At 46.9% G+C, this 25,209-nt stretch overlaps 7 protein-coding genes across 7 annotated transcripts; 2 read left to right on the forward strand and 5 right to left on the reverse strand.

Annotated features, from left to right (window-relative positions):
- Positions 1-3,622: 3,622 nt before the first annotated feature.
- ACHE_31101A (uncharacterized protein) lies at positions 3,623-4,039 on the reverse strand (the record flags this gene model as incomplete). Its single annotated transcript, XM_043277793.1, has 1 exon — positions 3,623-4,039. One exon carries the CDS (start codon positions 4,037-4,039, stop codon positions 3,623-3,625), a length of 417 nt encoding a protein of 138 aa, XP_043135636.1.
- A 792-nt stretch (positions 4,040-4,831) lies between these two features.
- On the reverse strand, positions 4,832-5,239 carry ACHE_31102A (uncharacterized protein; the record flags this gene model as incomplete). The annotated part of the gene is made up of 1 exon (XM_043277794.1): positions 4,832-5,239. One exon carries the CDS (start codon positions 5,237-5,239, stop codon positions 4,832-4,834), a length of 408 nt encoding a protein of 135 aa, XP_043135637.1.
- Positions 5,240-6,054: 815 nt separating this feature from the next.
- On the reverse strand, positions 6,055-6,558 carry ACHE_31103A (uncharacterized protein; the record flags this gene model as incomplete). Its single annotated transcript, XM_043277795.1, has 1 exon — positions 6,055-6,558. One exon carries the CDS (start codon positions 6,556-6,558, stop codon positions 6,055-6,057), a length of 504 nt encoding a protein of 167 aa, XP_043135638.1.
- A 414-nt stretch (positions 6,559-6,972) lies between these two features.
- ACHE_31104A (uncharacterized protein) lies at positions 6,973-7,290 on the reverse strand (the record flags this gene model as incomplete). The annotated part of the gene is made up of 1 exon (XM_043277796.1): positions 6,973-7,290. One exon carries the CDS (start codon positions 7,288-7,290, stop codon positions 6,973-6,975), a length of 318 nt encoding a protein of 105 aa, XP_043135639.1.
- Positions 7,291-9,539: 2,249 nt separating this feature from the next.
- On the forward strand, positions 9,540-10,921 carry ACHE_31105S (uncharacterized protein; the record flags this gene model as incomplete). The annotated part of the gene is made up of 2 exons (XM_043277797.1): positions 9,540-10,681; positions 10,744-10,921. 2 exons carry the CDS (start codon positions 9,540-9,542, stop codon positions 10,919-10,921), a joined length of 1,320 nt encoding a protein of 439 aa, XP_043135640.1.
- A 2,920-nt stretch (positions 10,922-13,841) lies between these two features.
- ACHE_31106S (double-stranded RNA binding motif domain-containing protein) lies at positions 13,842-14,535 on the forward strand (the record flags this gene model as incomplete). Its single annotated transcript, XM_043277799.1, has 3 exons — positions 13,842-13,899; positions 13,976-14,035; positions 14,270-14,535. 3 exons carry the CDS (start codon positions 13,842-13,844, stop codon positions 14,533-14,535), a joined length of 384 nt encoding a protein of 127 aa, XP_043135641.1.
- A 7,706-nt stretch (positions 14,536-22,241) lies between these two features.
- Positions 22,242-24,483, reverse strand: BEM1 (phosphatidylinositol-3-phosphate-binding protein BEM1; the record flags this gene model as incomplete). The annotated part of the gene is made up of 4 exons (XM_043277800.1): positions 22,242-23,180; positions 23,233-24,057; positions 24,291-24,392; positions 24,478-24,483. The coding sequence occupies 4 exons, from the start codon at positions 24,481-24,483 to the stop codon at positions 22,242-22,244; spliced, it is 1,872 nt and encodes a 623-aa protein (XP_043135642.1).
- Between the last annotated feature and the right edge of the window lie 726 nt (positions 24,484-25,209).

Consider the following 25,209-nt stretch of genomic DNA (forward strand, 5'->3'; position numbering starts at 1 on the left):
CGGCTTAGCTATAAGTATATCATTGACCATAGAGCTATAACAAAAGATAATAGAGGATGTGCAGGTATTTGGGGTGGCTTTTTCTGGTAGCGACTCTCGAGATTTGTAGAGAGATAATAATCTAGAGTAAATGGCAATCGATGAGTAGAAGAGGATAGTGTGAATCATAAGAGGAAAGAATTTAGGATACGGGAGTTTTTTCTATTTACATTTTTATTTATTTTTTTGAGGATCACCGGAATTGAGATGAGAAATATATAGCACTCGTAGAAAAGGCGATGATAGTAGTGGTGGGAAGTGGGAGGGAAGAGAAGAGATCTTGGGGTACGTTCTATGTGGCAGTGAACCTAAAGGGGAAGGACCGATTTTGGGCACAAGCAGGTAGGAGCCAGGGTCTCTCTGTACTTTGTTCAGCTTCGACTTGACCTATACGGTACTTTTAAATTTCATTGCTAAATAGAACGATCAATTCAATTTCTTGGTTATATACATTTCTTGAAGGACTAGCGATTCCCATGTCAACTTCGACTCAACTGATTGAAGAAGCCCCAAGAATAACACCAGAAAGTCCACCCATTTAAGAATCCCATACAATGGCAACCTGTATTTCGAATTATTTCCTCCATTCTGCCCAGACACCACTCAAAAACGCACCCAACACCAGCATACACATAACACACAGCGAAACCCCAACAAAACAAACCAAATCGAAGCTCAAACACAGCTTCCTCATACATAACTCCATCAATCCAATTCCAACCCGCCACCGCTTCAATATTCTCAAGCAGCACATTCACTCTTTATTTCCGAAAAACAACCAGCGGCCGTCTCACTGTGACAACTCACGCGCTACCATCACCACCCCCGCGCCGTTCCCAGATACGTTGCGCTTCGTCGTCAAGTACGCCACAGAAGAGTCCAAGCAGACAGATTCCGCAGATAAGGCCCCAGTGGAGACCAAAGGAAATGGGAAGCTGAGACGGCATGTGGACGGCAAATTTAATGTGAATAGAGATAAAAGCAATGGTCAGGATGGCAATAAGGACGAATATGTATGCTGCGTTGTAGGGATAATCGTATAGAACTTGGTAGCGGTTACGCATTCTGTGGATGTGTCAGATTGCTTGCGGAATTATTTGAGGGACGTTGATAATGAGCTTGGATGATAGAGGTGGGTTTAAGGTCAGATGCTTTGGAGAAGTTGATGGTGGTCATGAAAGAGAGAAGGTGGAGGCTGAATTGGAATGAAGAAGTAAGACGAAGTACACTTATACGGGCAATCGGGTCATATGCATATTACTGGTACAGTCTAATTAAATATCTGGAGAATTATGAGTTCTCAAATATTATGGAGCGGTATCATTTCCGAGTCACCATGAACGTAGCATAACATACACAACGTAAAAGCTATCTGGCTGCAGACTCTGGTAGTTGCTCCTTATAAACGAAAGGATGCCCCAAAGTTAGGGTACAAAGAGATCCCCAGTATAATCATGTAAATCAATAATCCACACGCTAAACGAAACCTCCAAACCAGATACGAAAAACCGAACACCAACCCATCATCAAAACCATCAATCCCCAACGCCACCGGAAACCTAATGAAGCAAACAAAAACCGCGAAGAACGAGACAAATAGAAGAAGCTGAGACGCGAGCATAACTATGGAAACCAACCATCCAACCAGCTCAAATCCTAATCAACGCTTCATCGTGTCGGACCCCATCAATCCAACTATCTCCCAGAAACTCAGGCATCACAAACCGAACCTCCCAACGATTAAGACCAATCAACGGCCTCACAATCGTGCCTCCCGTTCATTTCCGTCAGCATCTCCCTTTTCTCCATCCCCCTTCTCCTCTATCTTTTTCCTGAAGTAGAACTCCGTATCTGGGTTGGTGACAATGGCAAGCAGGTAGACGAGAACCACGAGTCTCGCATAAGCACCGAGGATGGCAGGGGACTGGGCAGCGTAGTACACACCAACAAAGTAGTGAACGTAGACGAAGGCGAGCGTAAGCCAGGCGATGATGCCTCACACGGCGAAGACGGGATAGGGACGGATGTAGATTATCTGGTAGTTCTTCACCATGGCGGCTGTCCTTTGCTTGATTTGGGTTTTTGGTTGGATTGGAATGGAGAGTTTGATAAAAGAAGAGTGCGCTATGATGAGATAGCTTGAGCTGATTGATATGGGTCGGTAAGAGAAGAAGGTGATGGTGGAAGAGTAAGGAAGAGAGAGAGAAGGCTTCTCAAGAAATTCTGCAGTCTTCGGTCGAGTTTACCCCTTTACATTGGTTAGAAAGAAGGTTAGTTTAATTGGGTTAACATAGGAAATGTAACCAAGTAATTGAATAACGGGCATTGAACCCAATCGATAACCCTATAGGGATGATTGACGTATCGTAAAAACTGATCAAGTCCAAACAGTGATTAGAACAAACCACGCTTCCCCAAACAGTGACGCACCAAGCGAAATATTTCGACGCAGAAGAACTCAAAACCAAAACAAGAAGCGCAAAAAAGCCCATAGAACCATGAAAACAAGGTAACATCAAATCAATAGCCAGTCAATCAAAGTCATTGACAGATAACCACCGACCTGACGGAGGCACCAAACACCGACAACGACAAACCCAATCCCAAGCGACTAAAGCCGGATATGAGCCTCTTCATGACATACGCCTCCAAAAAGCTCAACAGCAATACAGTCCGGTATCTCAATCCGAGTCTTGCAGTGTTCAAAACTGAGCAGAGGACGCTGGACGATAACCACATTTCCACCATTTTCTCCCTCGCCATTTTCACTACCTCACCCTCAAGACGCCAAGTGCTTCGGATTGCGGTGTCCGGGTCCATGAGGATGGCGTCTATAGCAAATCCCATCGCAGCGCTAAGCAGGAGATAGATGAGGATAGAGTATCCAGGTGGAAATCCATGGAAGTAAATAAAAAGGATTTATCAGGACAACAATCGATAAGTTGAAGAAGCGACGGGAGTAATGATTGTGATAAAGTCTGCTAATGGGTTGGCTCGGCGGTCGTCGTTTCATTGTTTTTCTCGGGTTCCATTGTGCGGGTTGGAAGGGTGGAAGCTCGAAATGGTAGAAGGAACTGAGAGATAAGAGCTGATTCGAGTGTAAATGCGATACTTTGGAGAGGAATATATGAAGGTGGTGGTGGTGGGACAGAAAAGAAGAGGCCTGGGAAATCCTGGCGGGCTGTTTTGCTGTTTCCAGAACTGGGAGAAGTGCGGTCAATTCACAGGCAGGTACGAACCATGATGCCTCTCTTCGTCGTTGGTTGTCTAAGGACTCTAATTCTCACTCTATATATCCATTAGCAACGTAATTAAGATAAGGATTGAGGGCTGCATTCTGGACTCTGTAAAACGATTTCAATGCTTCCTGGAGTAAAATCGACATCAATATAAAATCAACCAAGTCCCGGATATTACTAACAACCAGACCAAAACAGAGAACGACCGAAGACGATTCCCCTTCCCGATATTAACGCGCGAAACCAAGGACCAAGCCCCAGCCGTTCTGGACCACCAACATCAAACCCAAACGACGAACACCAGCACAACGCCAAACCAACAGACAAAATCCAATCCACTTCCTTCAAAGCTGAAGCAGCGCCTCCTCATGCTTATAACCATCGACCCAAACCTCCCCATCCTCCGGACTCTCCACAGAATACTTCATGCACGCAAAGCCCATGATCGGTCTCTTGACTCTAATCTGCCGTGCCACCATCCGTCTATTACCCTCTCCCCCATCCCAGGCGCCCCTAACCCATTTGGTTGTATTCCAAGTCATCTCCGGATCGATAAGGATCAGCCACACGCACGTCACGATGATGGAGCCGAGTGCAGCGCCGCTGATGAAGTTCAGACCGAAACGGAAAAGAGGTGAGGGGGAGGCGAAGGCGTTGATGCTCGTGCAAAAGATGTAGGTGATGATCCAGAACAAAATGCCAATGAAGGCGCGGTGCGGGTAATATGACCGGTGGTAGAAAGTCTGGGTAGCAGCAGACATGTTGTTGCGTCGTGGAGATAATAAAAGGTTGATTTGGACGTAGATCTGGGATTTGGGAAGGATTCTGTGGGATAGTATGATCTTTCTTATCAAAAGGCTTCGGGTAGAGGATGGTGATGGTAAGTGGCAGGAAAGAAGAAATCCGGGACGGATTGTTTTGGTAATCTAGTAGTGTTGACTGAACGGAAGGAGCGATACCCGTATGACAGGCAAGAACAAGGGACTTCTATTTTTGGTTTGGTATAGACAGTACGAATACAATTTGGTAAGGTTAGACATACTACCCTACTGGTGTTTTCTATGGAAATGGACACACTTCTCCACCCGGCTTGCCCTCATCCGATTTCGACATTTTCTTCAATCATCCACTTCTTCGTGGTGTATTCGATTGATGAGTCGAAGATAACGGCGAGTACACACATCTCGAAGATGAATAGCTGATCAAGGACGTGGATGACGAATGCAGTAAAAGATCATTAAGGTAGTAGTGCTATACATCAACCTTGAGCGGGATGCACATGAGTAATACCAATTGAATACAGCTTGATAAATCCGCTGTTTATCTTATCCAAAATCCGCAGAACAACCCCTTCTCCGGCCGGGCGACTCTTTCGCAAATCACGTCCCCACTCCCAGCCAGCTTCTATAAAATTCAAGTCCCGAGACCGAACCGCACAAAATCCATTACCAAAAGACGAAGACGAATGCCCCGACATAAGTTACCAAAATACCCTCCCAACCAAGAACCGACAACAGCCCAAACATTAACACACCAACAAACACTCCAATCAATCAAAGCTCAAACACAGCCCGCTCATACCGCACCCCATCCCACCAAACATCCGCCATCCCAGCCGGCGAGTCCAAGCTATATTTGAGATTCTTAAAGCCAAACAGCGGACGCTTAACCTTGTACTTGTAGGAACCCCCACCGCCATTGCCATTGCCATTCCTCTGGATCTTCCTCATCCTGCTGAACGTAGTTCCGGGATCAAGAAGTATCGCGATAAAAGACAACCCCAGGACGAACGTAAACTCGGCAATGCGGATCAATGTTAGGGTCGCTGCAATTTGGGGCTTTGCGAAGGCGGTGGCGAATTTCAGACAGATATAGGTGACAAGGTTGAATGAGATTATGACGAAGAAGGATAGCGGAGAATAGGGACGACGGTAGAAGGTCTGGACGTTCTCGTTCGGCATTGTTCGGGTTTCCGTGAGGTTTGTTGAAGAGGCGAGTAAGATGCGCTCGTTTGTTGATTCAGTAGAATGTACTTTAAGATTCTGGAAGGAGTGCGGTAGAATAACAGATTAAAGTAGAGGATGATTGTGGCTATGGGGAGAAAATGAATCAAGAGAACGCTGGCGTTTGTTTTGGTCTATTTGCGAGGGCGAGACTGGAGGAAGGAGCGATTGTGGTATGAAATACAAGCAGGAACCAGAGCCTTGTAGGCTTCATGAGCCACCATTAGATCTAGATATAGGAGTATGGATTCGCGAACAGGAAAATAAATTTGAATACATCAGCTACATGCTGCTTCAGTGGCATGATTGAGCAGTAAACGACCACATGGACCATGTCCGCCGGCTACACAGAGTAGAGATGATGTTTCCAGTAAGATGAAGATTCGAAGCAGCTATCATTCTTTTGCTTACAGACAGCCAGTATAAAATCAACCGTAATCAATATATGAAGCGTAACCGATTCCGAAGACCAAAGCCATCACTAAAAGAACCACGAAAACCAGCAACAAACCCAACCAAACCGTCTTAATCATGAAACCACTAACGCATGGACACCGTTCCAGCAAAGCCAGAAAGACATGAAACCCCCAAGCCAGCCGACACATCAACGCTCAGATATCATCCAGCACAACGGAACCAAACAGAAACAAGAGCGCAACCGACACAGGCCGTTCAGATCTCCATGTATGCTTCTCTGAACAGATTGTCCCCGAACTGAATGCTTTTTGGCAGTGTTTCCTCGTCAAGAATAATCTTTTGACTGCGGAATCCAATCAAAGGTCGTATAACCCGCACAACACGCCCGTCTCCACGGCCAGCCTCACGATATCCCCAATTGCTCCCTTCCCCAAGCTGTCCTCGCTGACTGTGGCTTCCTTATCACCGGAGTTCTCATCGTGATCGACTGTGCTCACGTAGCCCACAATCTTCCCCTCGACCGTCATGACGGCGGTGCATTGCTTGCCTTTGGTGGCAGGTGGATGGGAATGGTCGAAGTGATGGTCGGCGATGATGTCTTCGTCATTGGATTTGATGATGTACTCCTTGGAGACGTAGTTCACCTTCGGATCGAGTATGATTGCGAGGAGACAAACAGCGGCGATAAAGGTGAGTAGAATACCCCGGATAACGGTCAGGGCGGTGCAGATGCAAGGCGAATACACGTAGGCCATGGCCATGGCGCAGGCGTAAATAATAATCGTGGGAAGAATTAGGAGGAAGAGGAATGTAGGCTCGTAGGGGACGCTGTAAAGAATTTGGAACCTTCCGGATGCCATATTGGGCAGTTCTTGTAAGCGGTAGCAGAAGGATATGGAATATCCACGTGGAGGATAGTAATGGTGGCGAGAAAGAAAGTAGCCTTGGGATTCTGACGGTTTTGGTTTGGTCTAGTGGTGCTAACAGTGAATGGAAGGAGCGATTCACGTGCGGAGTGAGGGCAGGTACGGCTGCGGATTTCAATGCTCTGTTGAACTCCATTAGATATGATCTCAATCGCAATTACGACGATCAATTCAATTGAACTAGCTCAGCACATTCTAGCCAGCCCTACCCAATACGAACAAACGCCGTCTCATGACGAACACCATCCAGCCAAACATCCCCCAGATGCTCCGGCGTCTTCTGACCATACTTTTGGCCCTCAAGCCCAAATCAACGGCCTTTTCACCGTGATAGCACGTCCTCTTTTCTCATTTTCCTTCAACCCGTCTCTTCGTGGTATAAACCGTCTCTGAGTCGAAAACAACAGCATAGGCACAAGATGACAGGATCACGCTGAGACTCGCAGCGCAAATGAAGCTTGAGATATGGCACATGAAGGGGGATACGGGCTTGGTGAGGTTATTCATGAGGATGTAGGTGTCTGCACAGCTGATGGAGAGGAAGATGGTGCGAGGGGAGTGAGGGAGGGAGTAAAAGGTTTGGTGGTCTTCGTTTGGCGTGTTGTTTCGCATGATTTGGCTCACTGTTGATGGTCTGTGTGTTAGTTTGTTTACGGTATAGAACATTGAGGCGATTATGGTTATCGAAGAAGAAAAAATCCTTCATGGTGCCTAGTGTCGAGAAACCATGGAACATTTACGCCGTAGGTCTAAATGATAATGTTAATTGGCTGTGAAGAATATATTTTCCGATGAATAACGTGGTGTTCTAACAACAGCAGAACGCGATGATGTCATAGTCTTCAAAACTCCAGATTTCCAGGCGATCCGCCAGCGATCGGGCCATTTCCCCTCCAATCCAGCGTGGATGGACATGCCCTGAACGGGATAGTTATGAGGTCACGAGATGGGATGTCATTCTTTACACCGTATGCAGGAATGCTGTCCTTACAGAGTACTCGATTAGTGAAATCCAGCTGTCATCGCATCGCATGTGAATCTGAGTGGTCAGATATGCGTGTGATAACTCTCGAGCGAAGTCGGAATCCCTGTTGAGGGAGAATAACCGACCGTCAGTGATTCGGTCCGATCCGCAGTTGTACCGTGGTACAACCTCGCCTAATTGTGCTCCCAATTGTAATATCCGCCTCGCGATGCTCTGCACATTCCACCCCTCATAATGCTATAAATATTTCCTATATTCGAGTATGGCCAAGACTGCGCCATCTTGGGCAGCCACAAGGCGCAGTTGGAGAATTACTCGAGCCCGGGACGAGAACGTTCTCCGGTCTCCTCCCCAGGTCTTTAGGCCCAACAAACTTGAATTTGAGATCCTGTTGCCTACCTGCATGACAGGTGAAACAATCGGGTATAGTCTGCAGGGGTAGCAATGGTAACTGCGTACAGAGTACTGTACTCTGTACTCCGTCCTCTGTTCTCCATACTCTCCGTGAGCGTGATCCGTTTGACACATACACCGCACGACCTCTCTCCACAAACGGTGTAGCTCATTGCGACAGGAACCGGATTTAGTCGCTGCTCTGCTATTGTAATACCGCTCGGCCGATAATAAAGCACTCATAGGACTCCGGGGATTACTCTTGTCAGCGTCAATGCCTAGCCGTAATGATAATGGCGCCGATTATTATCGCCATGATACCCATCCTTCCGATTTGCGGCTTTTCGATCACCAGCCATGTCAATAGTATGAAGTTTAAAACACTTGGTGCCAAGTAATACGCTCGACCGCCGGATGGATATTAAGTTCTGGAATGAGGTGGTTGCAGGGCCCTGCACGTCAGGCGCGAATGGGAGAGATCCTTTCAAGATCTTCGGGGTCGGTGTCCATTGCGGTGGATGTCAGGCTGCTGGTGAGGCAATAGCTTGTCTCGTGGTATGTGTCAATGGATATTCTCTATTTCCACTATTTCCAATCGATTCCGTCAGCGTCACTTTTAGAGGGAAAAAAATTCATATCACGACTTTGGCTGACACCGACCGGATTATCAACATCGCGGGTTCACCTCTTCATCCCCACGACAAAATAATGAATAAGAAACAATTCTGACACCCAAGAATGCCAGACCCAACAAAGCCCCAAGAATGCAGCTGTCTGTGGAGGAGGAGCACCGACTAAGACCGGCGGTGGTTGTAAAAAAAGAGTAGGACAGTTCAGTGCTCCTTTTCATACTTGGGCGATCAACGTGTCTTTCGGCATCATCTGTATCTTAATGTATCTTATTTCCCTGCGCCACTTAATGCTCAAATCCCGCATGTTTTCTTTTTTTCTTTTGGACCCAAATTGTCGCCCTGTTTTAATTCCCTTTCCGCTTTGCCGGTGCTGCTGCCATATCCACCACACTGCCTCTGCCTTACCTGTGTGTGCCTGGCCTGCTTGCTCACTCTGGGCGACATTCCTGTTTCTCTTGCTTCATTCTTATTATTAGACTTGAATACCGCTGTTTTCTTATCTTCTATTTTTTTTTTCTTTTTCTCCCTTTTTATTTCAAAGAACTCTCCCCAGTAACATTGCACCCAAAGATCCCTTCTCATCGTGTCTTGCCTTTTCTTTTCCTGCATCCATCCACATCCGCCCACGTGAATGGCGAATGTGTTGTCGACCATATAACACACAAGTCTCGCAGATTTTTCAAACCTTGTGACTCACTTCTGTTCTTTCTTCTCTTTGAAGAATGTGCATTTGTGTCTGACTGCGTGGTTGAGCTCTGTTTGTTCTGTGTATAACTTGCTTTGTTTACTACCATTTCTTTGGCCTTCCCGATTCAGCAGCCCGCATCATACCGCGCCCAAACCGAGTTATATACTTATATACGATACCTGTCGCAAAGATTATTTCAACTTATCCCGGAGTCCGCATGCGTTTGCGCTGTTATATTCGCGCCATTATGGAAGCCTACCACAAGTCGCGTCGTGCCTGCCATAACTGTTTTCGACCAGGTACCAGTTCTTCAACGAGCAGTGAAGCTTCCGCACGCTCGAAGAGCACGGCCCCTACGATCTACAGCGATCACCGGCCCACGTCTAAGCAGAAGGAGAAGCAGCCAGTGGATCCCGAGGATGACGACGAAGCAGAGGTGCTGGAAAGTGTCGAGTACGGCGATGATGATGAAGTGTCCGCGATTGGCCCCAAAGACTCTGCGTCGACATATGCATCAACCGTCCCCGAAGACATTCCTGAGGAGGAGCCTCGCTATGTGGTTGTCGAACGCAGGCCCGAGTTTTTTCCGACAGATCCGCTTCCCTCGAATCCGCTCAGCTTTGGCGACTTGTTTCCCTCGTCGCGACGGCTTCTCATTCGACATGACGATTCGACGCTTGATGGGAATATGAACCTGCGTGTGGATACAATGGTTCCACACCGGGCCGGGTTCCAGCAAGATATCACGCTGTTTCATCTTCGTATGTACGACTTGTTCTCGAGGAAGTTTTCTTTCCGTCGCTACTGTCGGGATTCAGGTCGCGAGGTCTGTCACACCGAGAGAAAGAGGGCTTCGTCACCTGGTCTCGACAAGCGATTGACTCGTTCGTGGAGCACTGCTCTGGCAAGTCTGCGATCAAACCATGGGTCTCCAGAGAGAAGACGCCGGGATTCGGGATCGAAATCCTTGAACGATGCACCAGTCGTCCCGACTGATGAAGAGTTTGACCAAGATGACGACGATCGAGAGCAGATGCCATTCGTCGACACGACAATGATGGAATTCTCCAACTATGCTCACGTGGAGGTGAAAAGGGGGATATCAAAGCACTATGAGTTCGAGTACTGGACAACCAAGTACCAATGGCGACGACAATGTCGAAAGGAGGGCAATTTGCGCGACTTGGTGTCATATTACTTGGTCAACATGCAAACGTCCAAGACAGTCGCCCACTTGGTTCCCGATATCATGACCCCCATGGAAGCCATTGAGGAGGAGGACAAGGGCGGCTGGATCCCACCATCATCCCTGTGGATCAGCGAATCGACAGAATATGAGAGGATGACGGATGTTGCGGAGTAAGTAGATCATGGGCCCTCTCTTTTTCTTACAGGGCTGCAGCTAACAAAAGCGTTTGCAGTGCAATTGTGGCCACTGGACTGATCGTCTTGGTTGACGACTGCATCCGGCGCCGTTGGCACTCCAGTAGATCTGCTCATCTTCTGGACCCGATGAGGGCCTTTTCCTCCAAAAGTATCGACTTGCTGGGGCCCAAGCGGCTCATTGATGAGGTGTTTCACCGCCGCGGGTCAGCATGAGCTATAATTGCGACGATATGATGATTACGACCACGAAGGAAACTTACATTGGATGTTATTTTCGGATGGTGCAACATGGCAAGGGATGGTAGTCGAAAGTGACTGCAGCCTTCCTTGATATAATCGCGGGGGTTGCCAGCACAAAATCCCACCGCCATTCCTCGAGCACAGAAGAGGAGCCCGGACTACTGTCGGAATAATACTCTCCATTTTGATTGGAGATCACGCGTGACATTCGCACTCGGTCTTTGATCACCCTTGCGCATCTGCATCGACCTGAGCTTACGCCTAGATTTTTCCTATGTTACTAATGACTTGACGACACTGCATATGACTGGCACTTTCTTTTATTACTTTTCACTCCTGTTTAATATCATCTTTGGACATTTCAACTTAGGCATCTTGGTTACTTAGGGTTGGGCGGCTATATGAATCTTTTAGGCGTCAATGTGTCTTGCATCTGGACTAATATTCGTTCGATTGGACCAGAATCCTTGTGTTTTGTTTCCATTTTTAGTTATATATGATCAGCATGTATACTGCGCAGTGACACCTGTCTGCAAAAATGGCCTTACGGGTCTCCGTCCCAATGAACCGGACAAATTGATTCTTTTGTACAGACTTTCCATCTTGACCTTGTTCTGGAACGGACTAGATGTGACTGCTTTTGTCGTGCATCCACTGTTATACGGAGTACGATGGGACGAACCATGACCGAAATACGGGATATAAGCGAGAGACTCACTGCTACGGGTGAGAGACTGATTGGACCACGAGGCCCGATATCAATTCCGACCCCTGTTTTTTTCGTTTCTCTGTTCTTGTTTCTGTCCAGAAACCTGCTGTTTATTTTATCATTATCATGGTTATTTTTTTTTTTTTTTCAATTCTTTTCCAGCCCTCTCTCTGTATTGTTGAGGTACGTCCGGTTCATTGGCTCTGGGAAAGTACCAAACTTGATATTGCGGGGCAGTTGAGCCTCTCCTCTCCTCCTATCCCTTCCACGTTCCTATCTCGCTTCAGCGCCGGCGCTTTCTTGACGACGCCTTAACCCAATCATTGGATAAGGAATGTTTGTTACATCGCCCATCAAGACTTGATTTCCATGGTTCACCTCGATGATCGTGAAATGCTGTCCCGAACCCCGATACAGACAAAGGCCGTCATGTTGGGCATTAACGCCTGCATCGACAACGAGACCGCGGAGACCTCAACATGCTAATCAGCGAATCATAACCATTCCTCCATCGGGGTTGCAATAGGGTACATCAGATCCGTTTCACTCCGTTACTTTTATTTTTTCCTGCGTCAACTTTGCTGGCATCAACCTAGCTTTAGTCCCCTGCAGACGTCGATTTTGAGAAGACGGAAAAGAGCCATGTTCCAATCAGCCGTTCTTTCGACCGTCAAATTTATCTGCCAGTCTCCGACAACGGCAGCCGCTTTCTCTCACAATTCCCCGTTCATGCAAAGCAGCCCGGTGGAGAGAATTTGTGTGGCTAGTTAGTTGGCTGGACAAAGAAAAAAAAAAAAAAAAGAGGAACGGGTGCGCTTCAAGCCTTGAACTGTCTCGACAATTTGGACCCGGCCGGATTGATTGATGAGCTGGCAATTCGATGGTGGCCTCGCGGGGCCCGCTTTGCGGTCCTCCATGTGGTCCCAAACGGGTTGATTCTGACTTCAATTCGTCGCTCTTGTGTTTTTTCCAATGGAGCCCTCTCCGCTTTTGGGCAACGAGAAGTCAAGTCAACTTTACTTTGCTTTACCCCTCCATAGGTGGTTGGTGGACGGTTCCAGTATTTTTGTTTTTTCATTCCAGAAGGGCCTCTTTACTTTTTTCCCCGTTCGAGTCGGGAGCGTTCCCGCTGATTTTGTTTTTTTTTTTTTTTTTGGTCTTTTTGTGTTTTGGACCAATTCTGTTCTCCCGCTTCTTTGGGTACCGATCATAGTCATCGGTTGCTTTACTCGTCGGACACAACATAACCATTGAGCGAGGGAGGCGAAAAAAACGGCGGCAAAAAAAAAAGAAAAAGAAAAAGAAAACAAAAGATAGTGCACTGAGTTGTCCAGAAACCGTCCGGGAAACTGTTGGCTGTTGTATCATGGTCAATTGCTGCTCTCTTGACACTTTGTATCGGCCCTGTATCTCTTTGCTTCTCCTTCTGTCAATTCTTGCCCTGTCACTGAATGGATCTGGGCTGAGGGTGGAGACTAGTGCTTCCCTCTCCCTGGTTCTATCTGGCGTTTCTTCAAGGGTGCACATTCAATCGGCGTGCGCCGGGCCGTTCCAGCTTGCAGCCTCAAAATGATCCGCATGTTCCCCATGCAACTTGCGGTTCTTCGAGTGGGCAGATAAGACAAGACTCGGAGGGGCAAGGAAAATTTGATGACGCTGCCTTGTCTCCATGTCCACAGCAACCTGCATAAGCCCCTTCTGTTAGGTTTGCTGGTTAGGCCCCGTGTTTGCCATGACAAAAAAACACTGAAAATTATTTTTTTGAAAAGAAAAAAGATTTTTTTTTTCAACGAAACCGTTTTGGGGTTTTTTTGATTCATGATCCACAGTTTATATGACTGACTCCCCGCTTCCCATACAAATTTCTTGGAAAACCGTTCAAAAGACTGACAGGATAAGATAAAAAAAGAGGAAAAGTCTGAAAAAGCGAAAATCATTCCAGGAAAACAACCCTCGTTCTTCCAATTGACTTTTGCCCAACATCATTCTCTCCTTCTTCCTCTTCTCTCTCTTTGCTCCTTCCGTTTACTGCCGGACTATCGCTCCACAGTCGATTATTCCTAACGGTCGAGGTGTCGTGTGGGCTTGATACACACACAAAAATATATATACACTCGCTTTTCTTGATCACCACAAGCAGACCAAACATTTGCCGGACTTTGCCTTCTTTACCTAATTGCAACGATGACTTATGGTTCGAACTCCCAAGAGACCGGTGGTCGCTGGCAGTGGCTTCTTGAAAGTATGTCGTGCCAATGCCCCTTATATTTGGTTGGAAATATCATGCCCCGGAATGATGGTTGACTCTGATATTCAAGATTTCTGTAGAAATGCCAAAATGCCACCTCCATTTTTTGAGGATTGTTCCGATCGTCGAGGTATATTGCCTTCCTTTCCCTACTTCTTCTAATTTGCTCTCTTTCTTTGCATTGCTTTCTTTTCCCTTCCCCTTCCACCAACCTGGATCGAACCGTTCACTCCCTCTCCAATCTTCTAACATTTCCTGTTGCGTGTGCCGGCATCAAAATGGTGGAGCTTAAGAAATCAATTACTCACCGACTTTTGAGCAACAATCCGTGATACTGATTATTTTTTTTTTCTTTGTTCTCCAGGCGGCCGCACTGCCTGGTCCAGCGTGGTTAAGGTCCAAGGCCGAACATTCAGAGCACGATACTGGTACGACGGGAATTACGTCCATAATGCCAGAGAAGATGCCGCCGAGGTGGCACTCATGGTATTCAAACGTGAGAAAGAAATGACCGGCACCATCGCGAGTGCCCCGGACCAGGGACAGATTGAAAATCAAATGGCCGACGCCAACGCCAGCACCCCGTTCCAGGGACAATTACGGACATGGCCCCAAATGTGGCCTTATTGATTTCGGTTTGATTTGGCTTGACTTGAATCGGTTAGGGTGGTTATTTTGTTTGGTTGGTTTACTTTCTTGTGATGGTTTGCAATTGCCTTCTCATTGGTTTTTTTTTTTTTTTTTTTGCCCTCCACTTCTTCACCTTGACCTCTTTGCCTCTTTTACGTTTTATTTCAATCGCATGCGACGGATCCGAAACGACACCGACACCTCGGTCTTACAGAAATGTGTCCGACAACTGGCTCCGATTGCTGGCATTCTCCATCCCACAATGTCTCGAAAGAAGCGGCGCCGGTCCGGTGAACACCATTCTCGGTGGATGATACGTATCTCGAGATCTGAACGTGCCACGTCCTATCCGTTGCGGATCCTTTTTTTTTTTTCCTTTTCTTTTTTCCCTTCGTGCCGACCTGCGCTACACCAGGACAAGTGATAGGTCTCTTGATCCACTTCACTTATGTACTCCGTATTCGTTCTTATTTTCCTTTTACGCGACAACCTGAACCCGAAAACAGAACTCAACCCGTTTTACGAATTATGACGATAAATAATCATGACACAAGATCTGCGATGAATGGTCTTTTTTTTTTTTTTTTGTTTTTTTCCCTCTTGTGTATTCTTGTTTTTTTTTTTTTTTTTTTTTCATTTATTTATTATTCCCGAACGGTTTTTCCCCTCCGGGCTTTGCGAAGATTTTAACGATGAACGAGGATCTGATTTGATTTGTTGGAGGCTGCTAGTTGGAGACTATGATTGACTGATATTGCATGGGGTTCTATCTTCACTATGTTTCTGCTATTTGTATTCTTCATTCTTGTCTTGGTTTGGTTTCTTTAGCCTCTTTTTCGACACTCGGAAATAACAGTACGTATGGCATTTTATTCGGGTAAATTTGTTCTACAAAAATAGAAGGACTTCTACTTATCCATTCGAATTCATTCTACTACTATCTCAAGACAAGCAAATAGATCTATATGTAGATACTCGTAGATGCAACCAGGTTGATAGACCTCAGTATAGTTAGCCTGACATGAGCTTAACCTTAATTCGGGTGATGCACGTGCCGTTCCCTGGTACGTCCTCAGGCGTTCCAGGAATGCGCCGAGTTTGTGTTGACCGTGGTCTATCGTCCCGTAAACTCGTATAAGTTTATCCGAGTCTCAGGGAGGGGGGTTGTAGAGTTTGCTTTCATGGTGACTATATCTCAATGAATGGCACTGTTCTCTTTTTCTTTCCTTCTCTTCTTTTGTGTTCTTCTGCTCTTAGTCTCGTCAGCACCGGTATCAATAAACTTCTTGGCCTTTTCCCACTTCTTCCTCTTTCTCGGCTGGCTTATCTTTGACTCAAATTTCGGGTTTCTGTTTTAATTCTGGATATAAATTTTGCCTCGCCTGCTGAGTTATGAAATTAGATTGATGAGACAGGAGGATCATACATCACTGGTCTATCAATCCATACTGAGAAACCGGCTCCAATCGTTGATCCTTCGTGCCATCTGGGATTTATTTTTAGATGAAATTTGACCGAGCGAAAACAGACTTCTCAAATTGCTCTGCAATCTAATGATCAGAAGATCTCCAGACAAATTGCGAACGCAGAGCAGTTCGGCCTAGAACCGGCTGATATATGAAACAAGCAGAGCAGCCTGGTCCTAGGAGGTAGCCTGATGCAACGAGCGATCCAGTACTGTTCCCGGGCGCCATTGCCGTACGCCTCGCCCAAGCAAAGCCCGTATGGCTTTGTTTAATGGCGCTTACCAGGACACTGGTGCGACTCATTTGCAGGCTGCGATTGGAAGAAAAGCGGTGCCTGTCCTTTGCAACCGGCACTCGTAGAATCCTGGAAGGAGAATTTCAAACGATTCTATGGTGTCCCCTTTAAATATGCCCAAGAGCATATTGTTGGTTCTGCCACGTACAGCAACAAGTCGTTTCCATTCACATCGCTATGCCGTGCGATACATTCTGCTGGTGAAGAAAGGCAAGCAAAATTTCTTGCGGAACGTCTAACGATGGCAGCAAATGACTTATGGAAGTCATACTGTGACAACTTGTATAAACGATCTACAAGCAAATTGCAACCGGAACAGACGGTAGGAAGATCTACTTAGACTCGTGTACACGAGAAGCAAGAGACGCCTTAAGTGGTATTCCTATATTAGCCGCCTGTTGATTACTTCTCGCGTTGACGCCCTTGTCAAAAAAAAAAAAAAAAAAACGTTCGCTTTGCTCTATTGGATGATGTTCCCTTGTCCCGCGAGATACTGGAGTGGCTCTTGCGTAGGATGTGAATTGGAGGATGAGGGTGCCAGAAATGCTCTCATCATATTCATCCGTGTCGTCATGCTATATGGGACATTTTGCTCCTGAGCATGAAGCAGGAAGAGAAGGTCATCTTGCTCAAGGAAGTCATGTAGTCGCACCTATGATGCACCAGATCGCTACTACAACAAAAGATCCTTTAGCAACCTTGGTACCTCGGAACGACCAATTCTATCGGCTTTGGCAGACCACGGCAAAGATAGTATGCTGGACAGCTTCCCGTGTCTTTGGCCTTCTTTGCAAGTAGAACGTGAGAGTCTACCAGCATAACAAACGATCATCGACGTACCTCCATATCCAATATTTAGAATCTATGCTAGTACTTGGATATACCGCTACTACATGCAAATGATCAAATGAAGATGACGATGAAGCCGCCGACATCAGATGCATATCATTCCATACAATGGCTGATTCCAATCGCTACTAAACTGTGAATAGCAGGTTAAAGGAAAGTGATAGTCAGCTACGATATGGACAAGAGAACTAATGTACATCCAATAGCGCTTGGATGACTTCAGGATGCTACCTTATCGCTCAAGTGCTTGTCGGTCTTGGATAATAGATTGATGCAGCCTTTGACAAGGCGAAGTCCCACTTTCTACCTGGCTTTCCCTACAGAGTTTTCGCAACCAGACAGTAACGCTGCTATGGTTACCTGGTTACCTTGGCATTACCGCCAGCGCCAAAGGGGCGGAGGATTTCAACCAAGGCTAATGGCTTCTCAGCCACGTGGACGTGGGATCCACGCCCCGTTGTCTCAATGGGCCAAATGGCCCATACGTCGCAAATGCGAAGCCTCGGCCTGACGGCTAAAAGGCCCTGCCGAGAGTGACACTTCTTTGCGCAGGTCACTTTGAGAAACTGGAGATATTTGAAGTGCTATATTGACTGTTTTTGGAATTTAAGCTGTACTTCCCATAACAGTGGTAAACTGTGATATCTACTTTATGTACGAAGGAGGCCAGCTTCACGCTCCCGACAAGAGAGTGCGTAGTTCAGGAGATGGAAAACTGGAGGAAAGTCAATAGAACAAAGAGCAAGATGAATATTTCTTCTTTTTGCGTTCTTCAAGAAACAGATTCAGGGCAGTTCAGATCCGTTGAGAGCTCCCCTTGTGGCCTGGTCAGTTTGAGGGTCGATTATATAATGTTTTTTGATGTCGTTATGCTAACCCTGAAAAGAGACGGGCTTCATGTCTCATCACCCTAAAGTCCCAAGCATCATGTTTATGGTGCCCTCTACTCCGGCCATCGGGTAGAGAAAACCAGAAAACCAGCAATACATGGTTCTAGAGCTTTCCTAGGAATCTCCTGGCTCTCTCATGAACAATATGCACACTCGCAACCGCTCCAACGGCCCCAGTTAGTTATATCCCGGCCCTGTTATGTATTGAAGATTGGATCATGGAGATAAGGTCTAAATTGAGGCCAAGTCTAACCGGTTTGACAATGACCATTTAAAAAAAGCTTAGTTGATGTCACGTACAGCTGGCTCCGCCAGCAGCAGCTCAGTGTATGTTTGCGTGATGACTCCGTCAACACTTACATCTCTATCACTGGGATGTTTCAAACTTTGACTACTACATTCTTCGCAAACCTTATTGGCAACTGGAAGCCGATAATAAACCCCAAAGTCTATTCATGAAGACTACGGACAATTTATCTGGGTTTCAGAACTTCTATGTTGGGTCAGTCAGTGCAAACATGAATGGTCAATGTATGTATGGCGCCTGACCAAATAACGCAAGGCGCCAGTCAGCAAGAAATGTCTGGACTTCTGTGATCGGGCCAAAAGTTCGTCTTCGTGGCGAACGTTGTGTGGGAATGGTGTGGATTTCCCATTCTTCTCCCATTCAAGCCAAACTGAGCATCATCAGAACGACCACATAAAGCGCTAATCGTTCTTTTTATCTCCTTTTGCTTGTGGCACCTCGGACATCCGCGAGACTAGTTCTTTTGGGGCATCGACTAGGCGTCAAGAGTCGACTAGGCGTCAAGACGTGATAAAAGGTGGAAAAGCAACAGCAGGGATTCCCGGGTCAGTGGCTGGCTGTGGTGTTCCTTAACGTGTACCTGAATGAGATAAATGGTGCGAGAAAGGCTGGGCGAGTTGATTAGGGTTGCGAGAATTGGAAATGCGCGGACTTCGCGCCTCGTCTCGGCCGGGATATGTTCAGACGTTTTACGATTTTCCGGCACAGACGACGGTGTTTGGATGAATGGTCGAAATAGATGGACGTCGAGGCGAAGTGGCAATGATTGAGATGCTACAATATCGCGCTATATGGCTGCAAGGTGAGCAAAGAAGGGATAGTTAACTAATTACAGAAACCTTCCTTTTAAGGCTCCAACGGAAATCTAATATTACAAGAAGGACCAGGGGAAACCGAGGCAAAACTCTCATCAAACAAATTAACCAAATGCATACTGCGTACATTAATGCTCAATTACTCTCCCACGGTCTAACGTGTCTCTCAACTTCCGCCTCAAATGCTTACCCTCTCCCATTACCCTTCTTTCTTTCGCAGTGCAGTCAGTTTATCTCAGCTGAGACGTCTACACTTACTGCTGTGGCAAATAAGAAGACAGAAAAATGAAAGTTTTATGTTTATTCACACGCCTGGACACAATAGAAACTTTACTGTATTAACCCCGGCCTCTTAAAGCTCCTCGCGTCTCTTGTAGCCAGCCCTCCAATCTCAAGCATTATTAACTTTGTTCCCTGTCAACATTAGTCCAGAACATAAACAAAGATATAAAATGAGATGCAGGGTCAAACATACATCGAATCTCGAGCACAAGATATCTATCTCGTCCAGAATCAACCTTTTTGTGCTATCAGTAGCCTCGTCTGGTTCTCCCACCCAGATTGAAGGCGACGAGCCAATAAATACCTGCAGCACATGAATCACAGCATCGCTATATGCAACGTTGAGCACTTCAAATGGATTGGCGTCCAAGATATGAACTTCCACACTCTCATAACCCAGGATCACACTCGGCCTGTCATCAAAGAATAGCTCGATGCCAGATATATACGTGCGCCCAGAGTGAGAGTCTCGAATAGAAAAGATACCATCTTGACAAGAAATCGCCCAATATAGATATCCTTGTTGAATTTGGGGTCTTGTGTATAGCAATATGTGCCCGCAATACACCCATCGGTCTTATATGTGCACTTAGTGCACTGATTCCCCTTACCATCTCCACGGACTCTCATGAAACAGGCTTGCGCCAGCCATCGGTTTATCTGCCAGAATCCTCTCCTGATCTGGAGTCTGAAGTTACCGTCCCTTTCTGTCTTGGTAGTGGGGTTACTACAGTGGTAGAGAAGACGCCAGTCGGTACTCGATTCATTTCGTCGGGAATCATCAGCACTTTTCCAGTTTTTCTGAGGGATATCATGGAGGAATCCTTGTTCATGGGATAGAGAAAATCTGCTTTTCCAGAATGCCGGACTTGTGAAAAGGGTTGCCATTGACCGGGACACACATCGAAGTTTGAGGAATTCGTCGGTTGGTAGGTTGATGGGTATCATTTCTCGAATCTCCACCGGAAGCCATCTAAAACAGTCTGTTGTGCTCTCCCTCACCAGATCACTTCCGGGCGATTCTGGAAATTTTTTGCCAAGCTCTCGAAGTCGTCAACTGTCAGCTTGTCTAAGCGCTCACTGTATTTATGACTAACCGGCCATGTTACTACAGAAACCCCCCCCCCAACAGATCAGTAATGAAAAGAGACCAGCTGGTTTAACAGCATTTTATATATCGAGTACTCACCCAACAATCTTGGCGCTACTCTACACGCTTCAAAGCCTGTCCAGATCCAACTGACCGGGCTCAAAATATCTCCATGAGAGACTCCCAACGGTCCAAATGGAAAACAAAGGCGTTCTGGATACATGACCTAGTGTCTTCCTCGTTCAGCTCCATGCAGCGACCACCCATTGCTCCCACTTTTCGCTTCCGTCGGGGGCAACACTGGCTGGCAGAAGATTTGTTTTATCGTCTATGGAATCGTGTCATCGAGCCCACGCCGGACAAATGAACGCCGTCTGGTGTTTTGTATACTAAAGCCCAGGGATTGGCGATGTCAAGTCTATACGAGCAAACGAACTTACTCGCTCGAAAACATGTCTGCTTGATATATTCGTGTTCCACGTAGTATCCGCACGAAACAGTCATTAAAAGCATCGTTCCTAAGATTCCAGATGCAATTTTAGGAAGACGGATTCGAACGAGAAGAAAAAAGGAAATCAATAAAAGAGTCGTTGGATAATGACGATGCGCTCTTGACGAGCACCGAGAAAACAAGAGGAAAAGGAGCCGATGGAGATAAGGTAAGAGGATGGTGGAGGATAATAGATGACAGTTGTTGGAAGAAACAGACAAGTCACTTTTTACTCCCCATAACCAGCCAAACCTTCACTGCTTGTTAGATACTCAGCTACTTACCTATCCTTCATATAGCATTCATTCAGTGCCAACAACTATCCCATATTTGGCTAGAGTAGGATATGATGAAGAGGCAGCTCAATGGTATATTTGGCCGATGAATAGATACTCTCCGTCTCCGGAATAGAAGAGATCTTGGAAGAGCGACAGTTTTATAGATAGTCACTCCCTACTGATATTACGGGATTCATCTTGATTGCGCCCCAATTAGTCTCACTATAGCAATCTAGTATCACTGCACTTTGAAGCAGTTATAGAGCATTGAATCCAAACGCCGGTATGCAGTGCAGGAAACTAGTCATATCATGTAGAGCACTTGCATTTTTCCATTTCTCTGTACCACGTTGCTATTCTATACTTGCCTTTTTTTTTTTTTTTTTCCCATTGCATGCGCTGCTACACGCGGTCGACTCTCTATGGTGGTACATGTCATACGGTGCACAGATCTGTAGCTGGCCGGTAGCGTAGCGTGGGTTGTCTGTATTCGAATTCGAATTCTAGATTCGAGGTTCGGTGGATTCGAGGTATTAGAGTACCATTAAGATATGCTTGCACGATTAAAAAACCAAAAGAAAATAAACAATTTTAGACTATATACAAGACACGCCACAAGGGTATGAAAAAGCAGACAATCATCAAAAACCAGGAGACAAATACATAATCACATAAACATGTCGGACATCACGTTTATCAATCATCAACTTCAGAAACCAAGCAGAAAAAAAAATGAAGCGCTCCTAACAAAACGAAAGCCGATCAATATCAGCCGTCAACCAGAAAATAGTAGAAAGTAAAAACGCCGGGACACCATGGCCACCGTGGAATATAGTTATAAAAAAAAAAGGCGAAAGACAAAAAAAGATGCCAGGATCTATCGTGATGTCGATAATAAAGAGTTAAGATCGAAGAAGAGAAAATGAGTGAAAGAATAACAAGGATTATGCCACTCCGACCACCAACGTCAGCTTGGAGTTGCGCTGGATGGCGGTGTCGAGATCGCCGTCGTTGTTCAGGTCAACCACGGTGCCAGAGGGTTCGTCTTTGTATTGCACCACAATGCCGTCGCCGATCTTGAGCCGGTCTGTGAGTTTCTCCTTGAGTTGCTGGAGGTTGATGTCGCTGGGGACGCGGATGGCGATCAGATCATCTTGGAAGAAGACCTTGACCTTCATGGCGCCACCACCGCTCGCGTTACCGCTCGAGCTAGACACTTGCGTGAGGGAGCTGGGTTGGCGGTTCATAGCCGGGGGCGCTCCGTTGGACTGAGAGATGGATCCCTGACCCCGCTGGTGAGAGGCCCGGTCGGGTTGCGCGCTGAGGTGTACCTGGGATGACTGGCGCGAAGCGGTGCGCGAGGCCTCTTGTGCCGACGAGGATTGGTGCGATCCGGCCGAGTATCGCGCGTCCTCCCCGAAGGCGCTCGGATCGATTTCGAAATCGCCCGGGCGCGGGGCAAACAGCTGACGGACTAATGTGCAGCGGGAGATGTGCGGGGGCATGGACAACAGTTTCTTAATGTACTCGTCCAGGTTCTGTCGACGACCATTCGAGATGGCATCGGTCACATGGGTAACGGGTCCGGGCATGAACGGCAGAGTTCGGGCCTTGCCGCGGTTTCCGGCCTCATCTTCAAACTGGGTCAATAGCGCGATCTGAAAGTCGTAAAAATCATGGTAATATCGCGGCAATTCCCAGCAACGACCGTCCTCCATCTTCGCTTCAATAATGTACCAGTATTTATCGTTGTCGAAACAGTATCGAGGAATGGACGCTGCGACGGGGGCCATGAGCGGTGGTGGGTGGAAATTTTGCGGGTAGGGATGCGAGACGTGGTGAGAGGACAGCGTTCCTTTGCTGGGGTTGCGTTGGTGGTATCCCTATGCGATGTCAGTAGTGTTCATTATCTTAGATTCAGCGGAGGATACATACATAGGTATTGCCATTCTGGCTTGTATGGCTCATAGACATCTTATTCATGCCCGCGGTGATGGACGGGACGCCGCTGCCGCTGCCGCCGCCGCCGCCAGAGGATGCAGCAGCAGAATCGAGATGGCCCAGTGTGATGCTGCTATTCTTGTATTCGGCCGTCATTTTCTTCCATTCCTCAACCTTTGGAACGCCGGCGCGCCGGACAGCGTCGAGCGGATCGGTGACAGCTTGACCGGTTTGCATGTCCCGCAATTCTAGGAAGGAGACGGGGATAAGACCGGGACCACCGAGACGACCGATAGGTTTGGCGACAAACCACTCCGGGTTGGATAGAGCGATAACGATAATGGCCTCGCCGGCCTTGGCGTCGAGTTCATCCGGTCGCTCGGCCTGGAAATCATACTGGACGACGCCGTAGACCATCGCACCCGAGCCTTTGCCCATTGTTGATAGTCGCGGGAAGGAGATAGAAGACGATTTGGACGGGGAGGAATGATGCGCAGAGTCGGAAGAACCCAAAGGGGAGAGCAAGCGATCCGAAAAACCCGAGTCGTGGGGTTCTTTTTTATGGTGGTGATGCTGGTGGAGGTCGATCAAGGAAGAAGAACGACCACCGGCGCCGGAACTGTCTCTCTCGGTTTTGCCGACGACTTCGAAAAACGACACGGGCACCAGCCCCCTAGCACTAGGGATGAGAGGATTACAGGCTTCGTACCAGTCGCCGTCGTCCTCCCTGCTGATGACGTGAAAAAAATCTCCCTTGCTGAAAGCGAGTTCCTGGGAATTGGAGTGGTCGGGGTGGTAGTCGTAGAGGGCTTTGATGACCTAAGAGATTGGTAATGAGCGGGGGTTTTAACAATAATAATACAAGAAGAGAAATATATATATATATATATATAGACAAGCAAGAAGAATATAAAGAGTGTGTGAAAAGGATATAAAGAATGTGAGATTTGTGTGCGTGGAGCAGTGGTGGTGGGAGTGGTAGAGTAATGATATTAATGGTGGGGAGAAAAAGGGGGAAGGCCAAAGAAAAGAGCCTCAAAAAGGAAACTCACCTTTTTGGGTGGGAGGATGGCAATAGCGGATTTGGGGGTCAGCGAGAGGTGATGATGGTGAGGTTTGGGGTCCTTGTCCCCTTTGAGGGAGCGACGGATGGCCTGTTATTAGAATAGAGTAAGTACATAGACAGAGGGGGAGACAGAGAGAGGATATGAAGCCGAGGAAGAGGAACAATAGACTCACCTTCATGCCTGGAGGAAGATAGGATATATGAGACAGACAGAAACAGACAGCAGCGAGTAATGATGGATCAGACGAGTAGCGACTCGACAGATGATAGATAGAAAGAAGGAATGATAATGATGATGATAATCCGCGATGAGATGCGATGGCGATAGACTTTAGTATTAAACCGAGGAGAAGCAAATCAGAACGAGCAGAGGAGAAAGCAAAAGGACCAAAGGTGGTTGTTGAACGAGTTCCCTGGCTGACTGTAACTTTTTAACGCCTCTGCTTTCTGATGGGCTGTTGCGATCTTTTGATTTCTTCTCGAAATTCCCTTTTCAGCCTTTATTCCTTGGTTCTTTCTTTCTGGTTTTCCTTCACTCACACACACTCTTTAATCACTTCGCAATCTGGTGGCGGGGAAAGGAGGGAAGAAAAGGTAGGAAAATCAAGAGGCGAAAAAAAGGAAAGGCTGTCTGTAAGGCGATCTGATGATATTCCAGTACAATCAACGACAATCTACTTGCCCATCTGCGGCCTAAAATACTAGTACATTTTTAATTATCAATTAGTCTCCTTGTGCTGTGCTCCCCCGTGTACTAATATTGCATTCTCAATTTTCATCCTTGTGTTTCCATGGCGCGGCTGTCAATCCGGCCCAGCGCAAACATCGGCAAGGATTCAGCATATTACTCTTATCCTGCTGGAATAACCATGCAGCTCTCTCCGGAATACAATACACATGCAAGG

The sequence above is a fragment of the Aspergillus chevalieri genome, chromosome 3 (genome assembly GCF_016861735.1).
Source record: "Aspergillus chevalieri M1 DNA, chromosome 3, nearly complete sequence".
Lineage (NCBI taxonomy): Eukaryota > Fungi > Ascomycota > Eurotiomycetes > Eurotiales > Aspergillaceae > Aspergillus > Aspergillus chevalieri.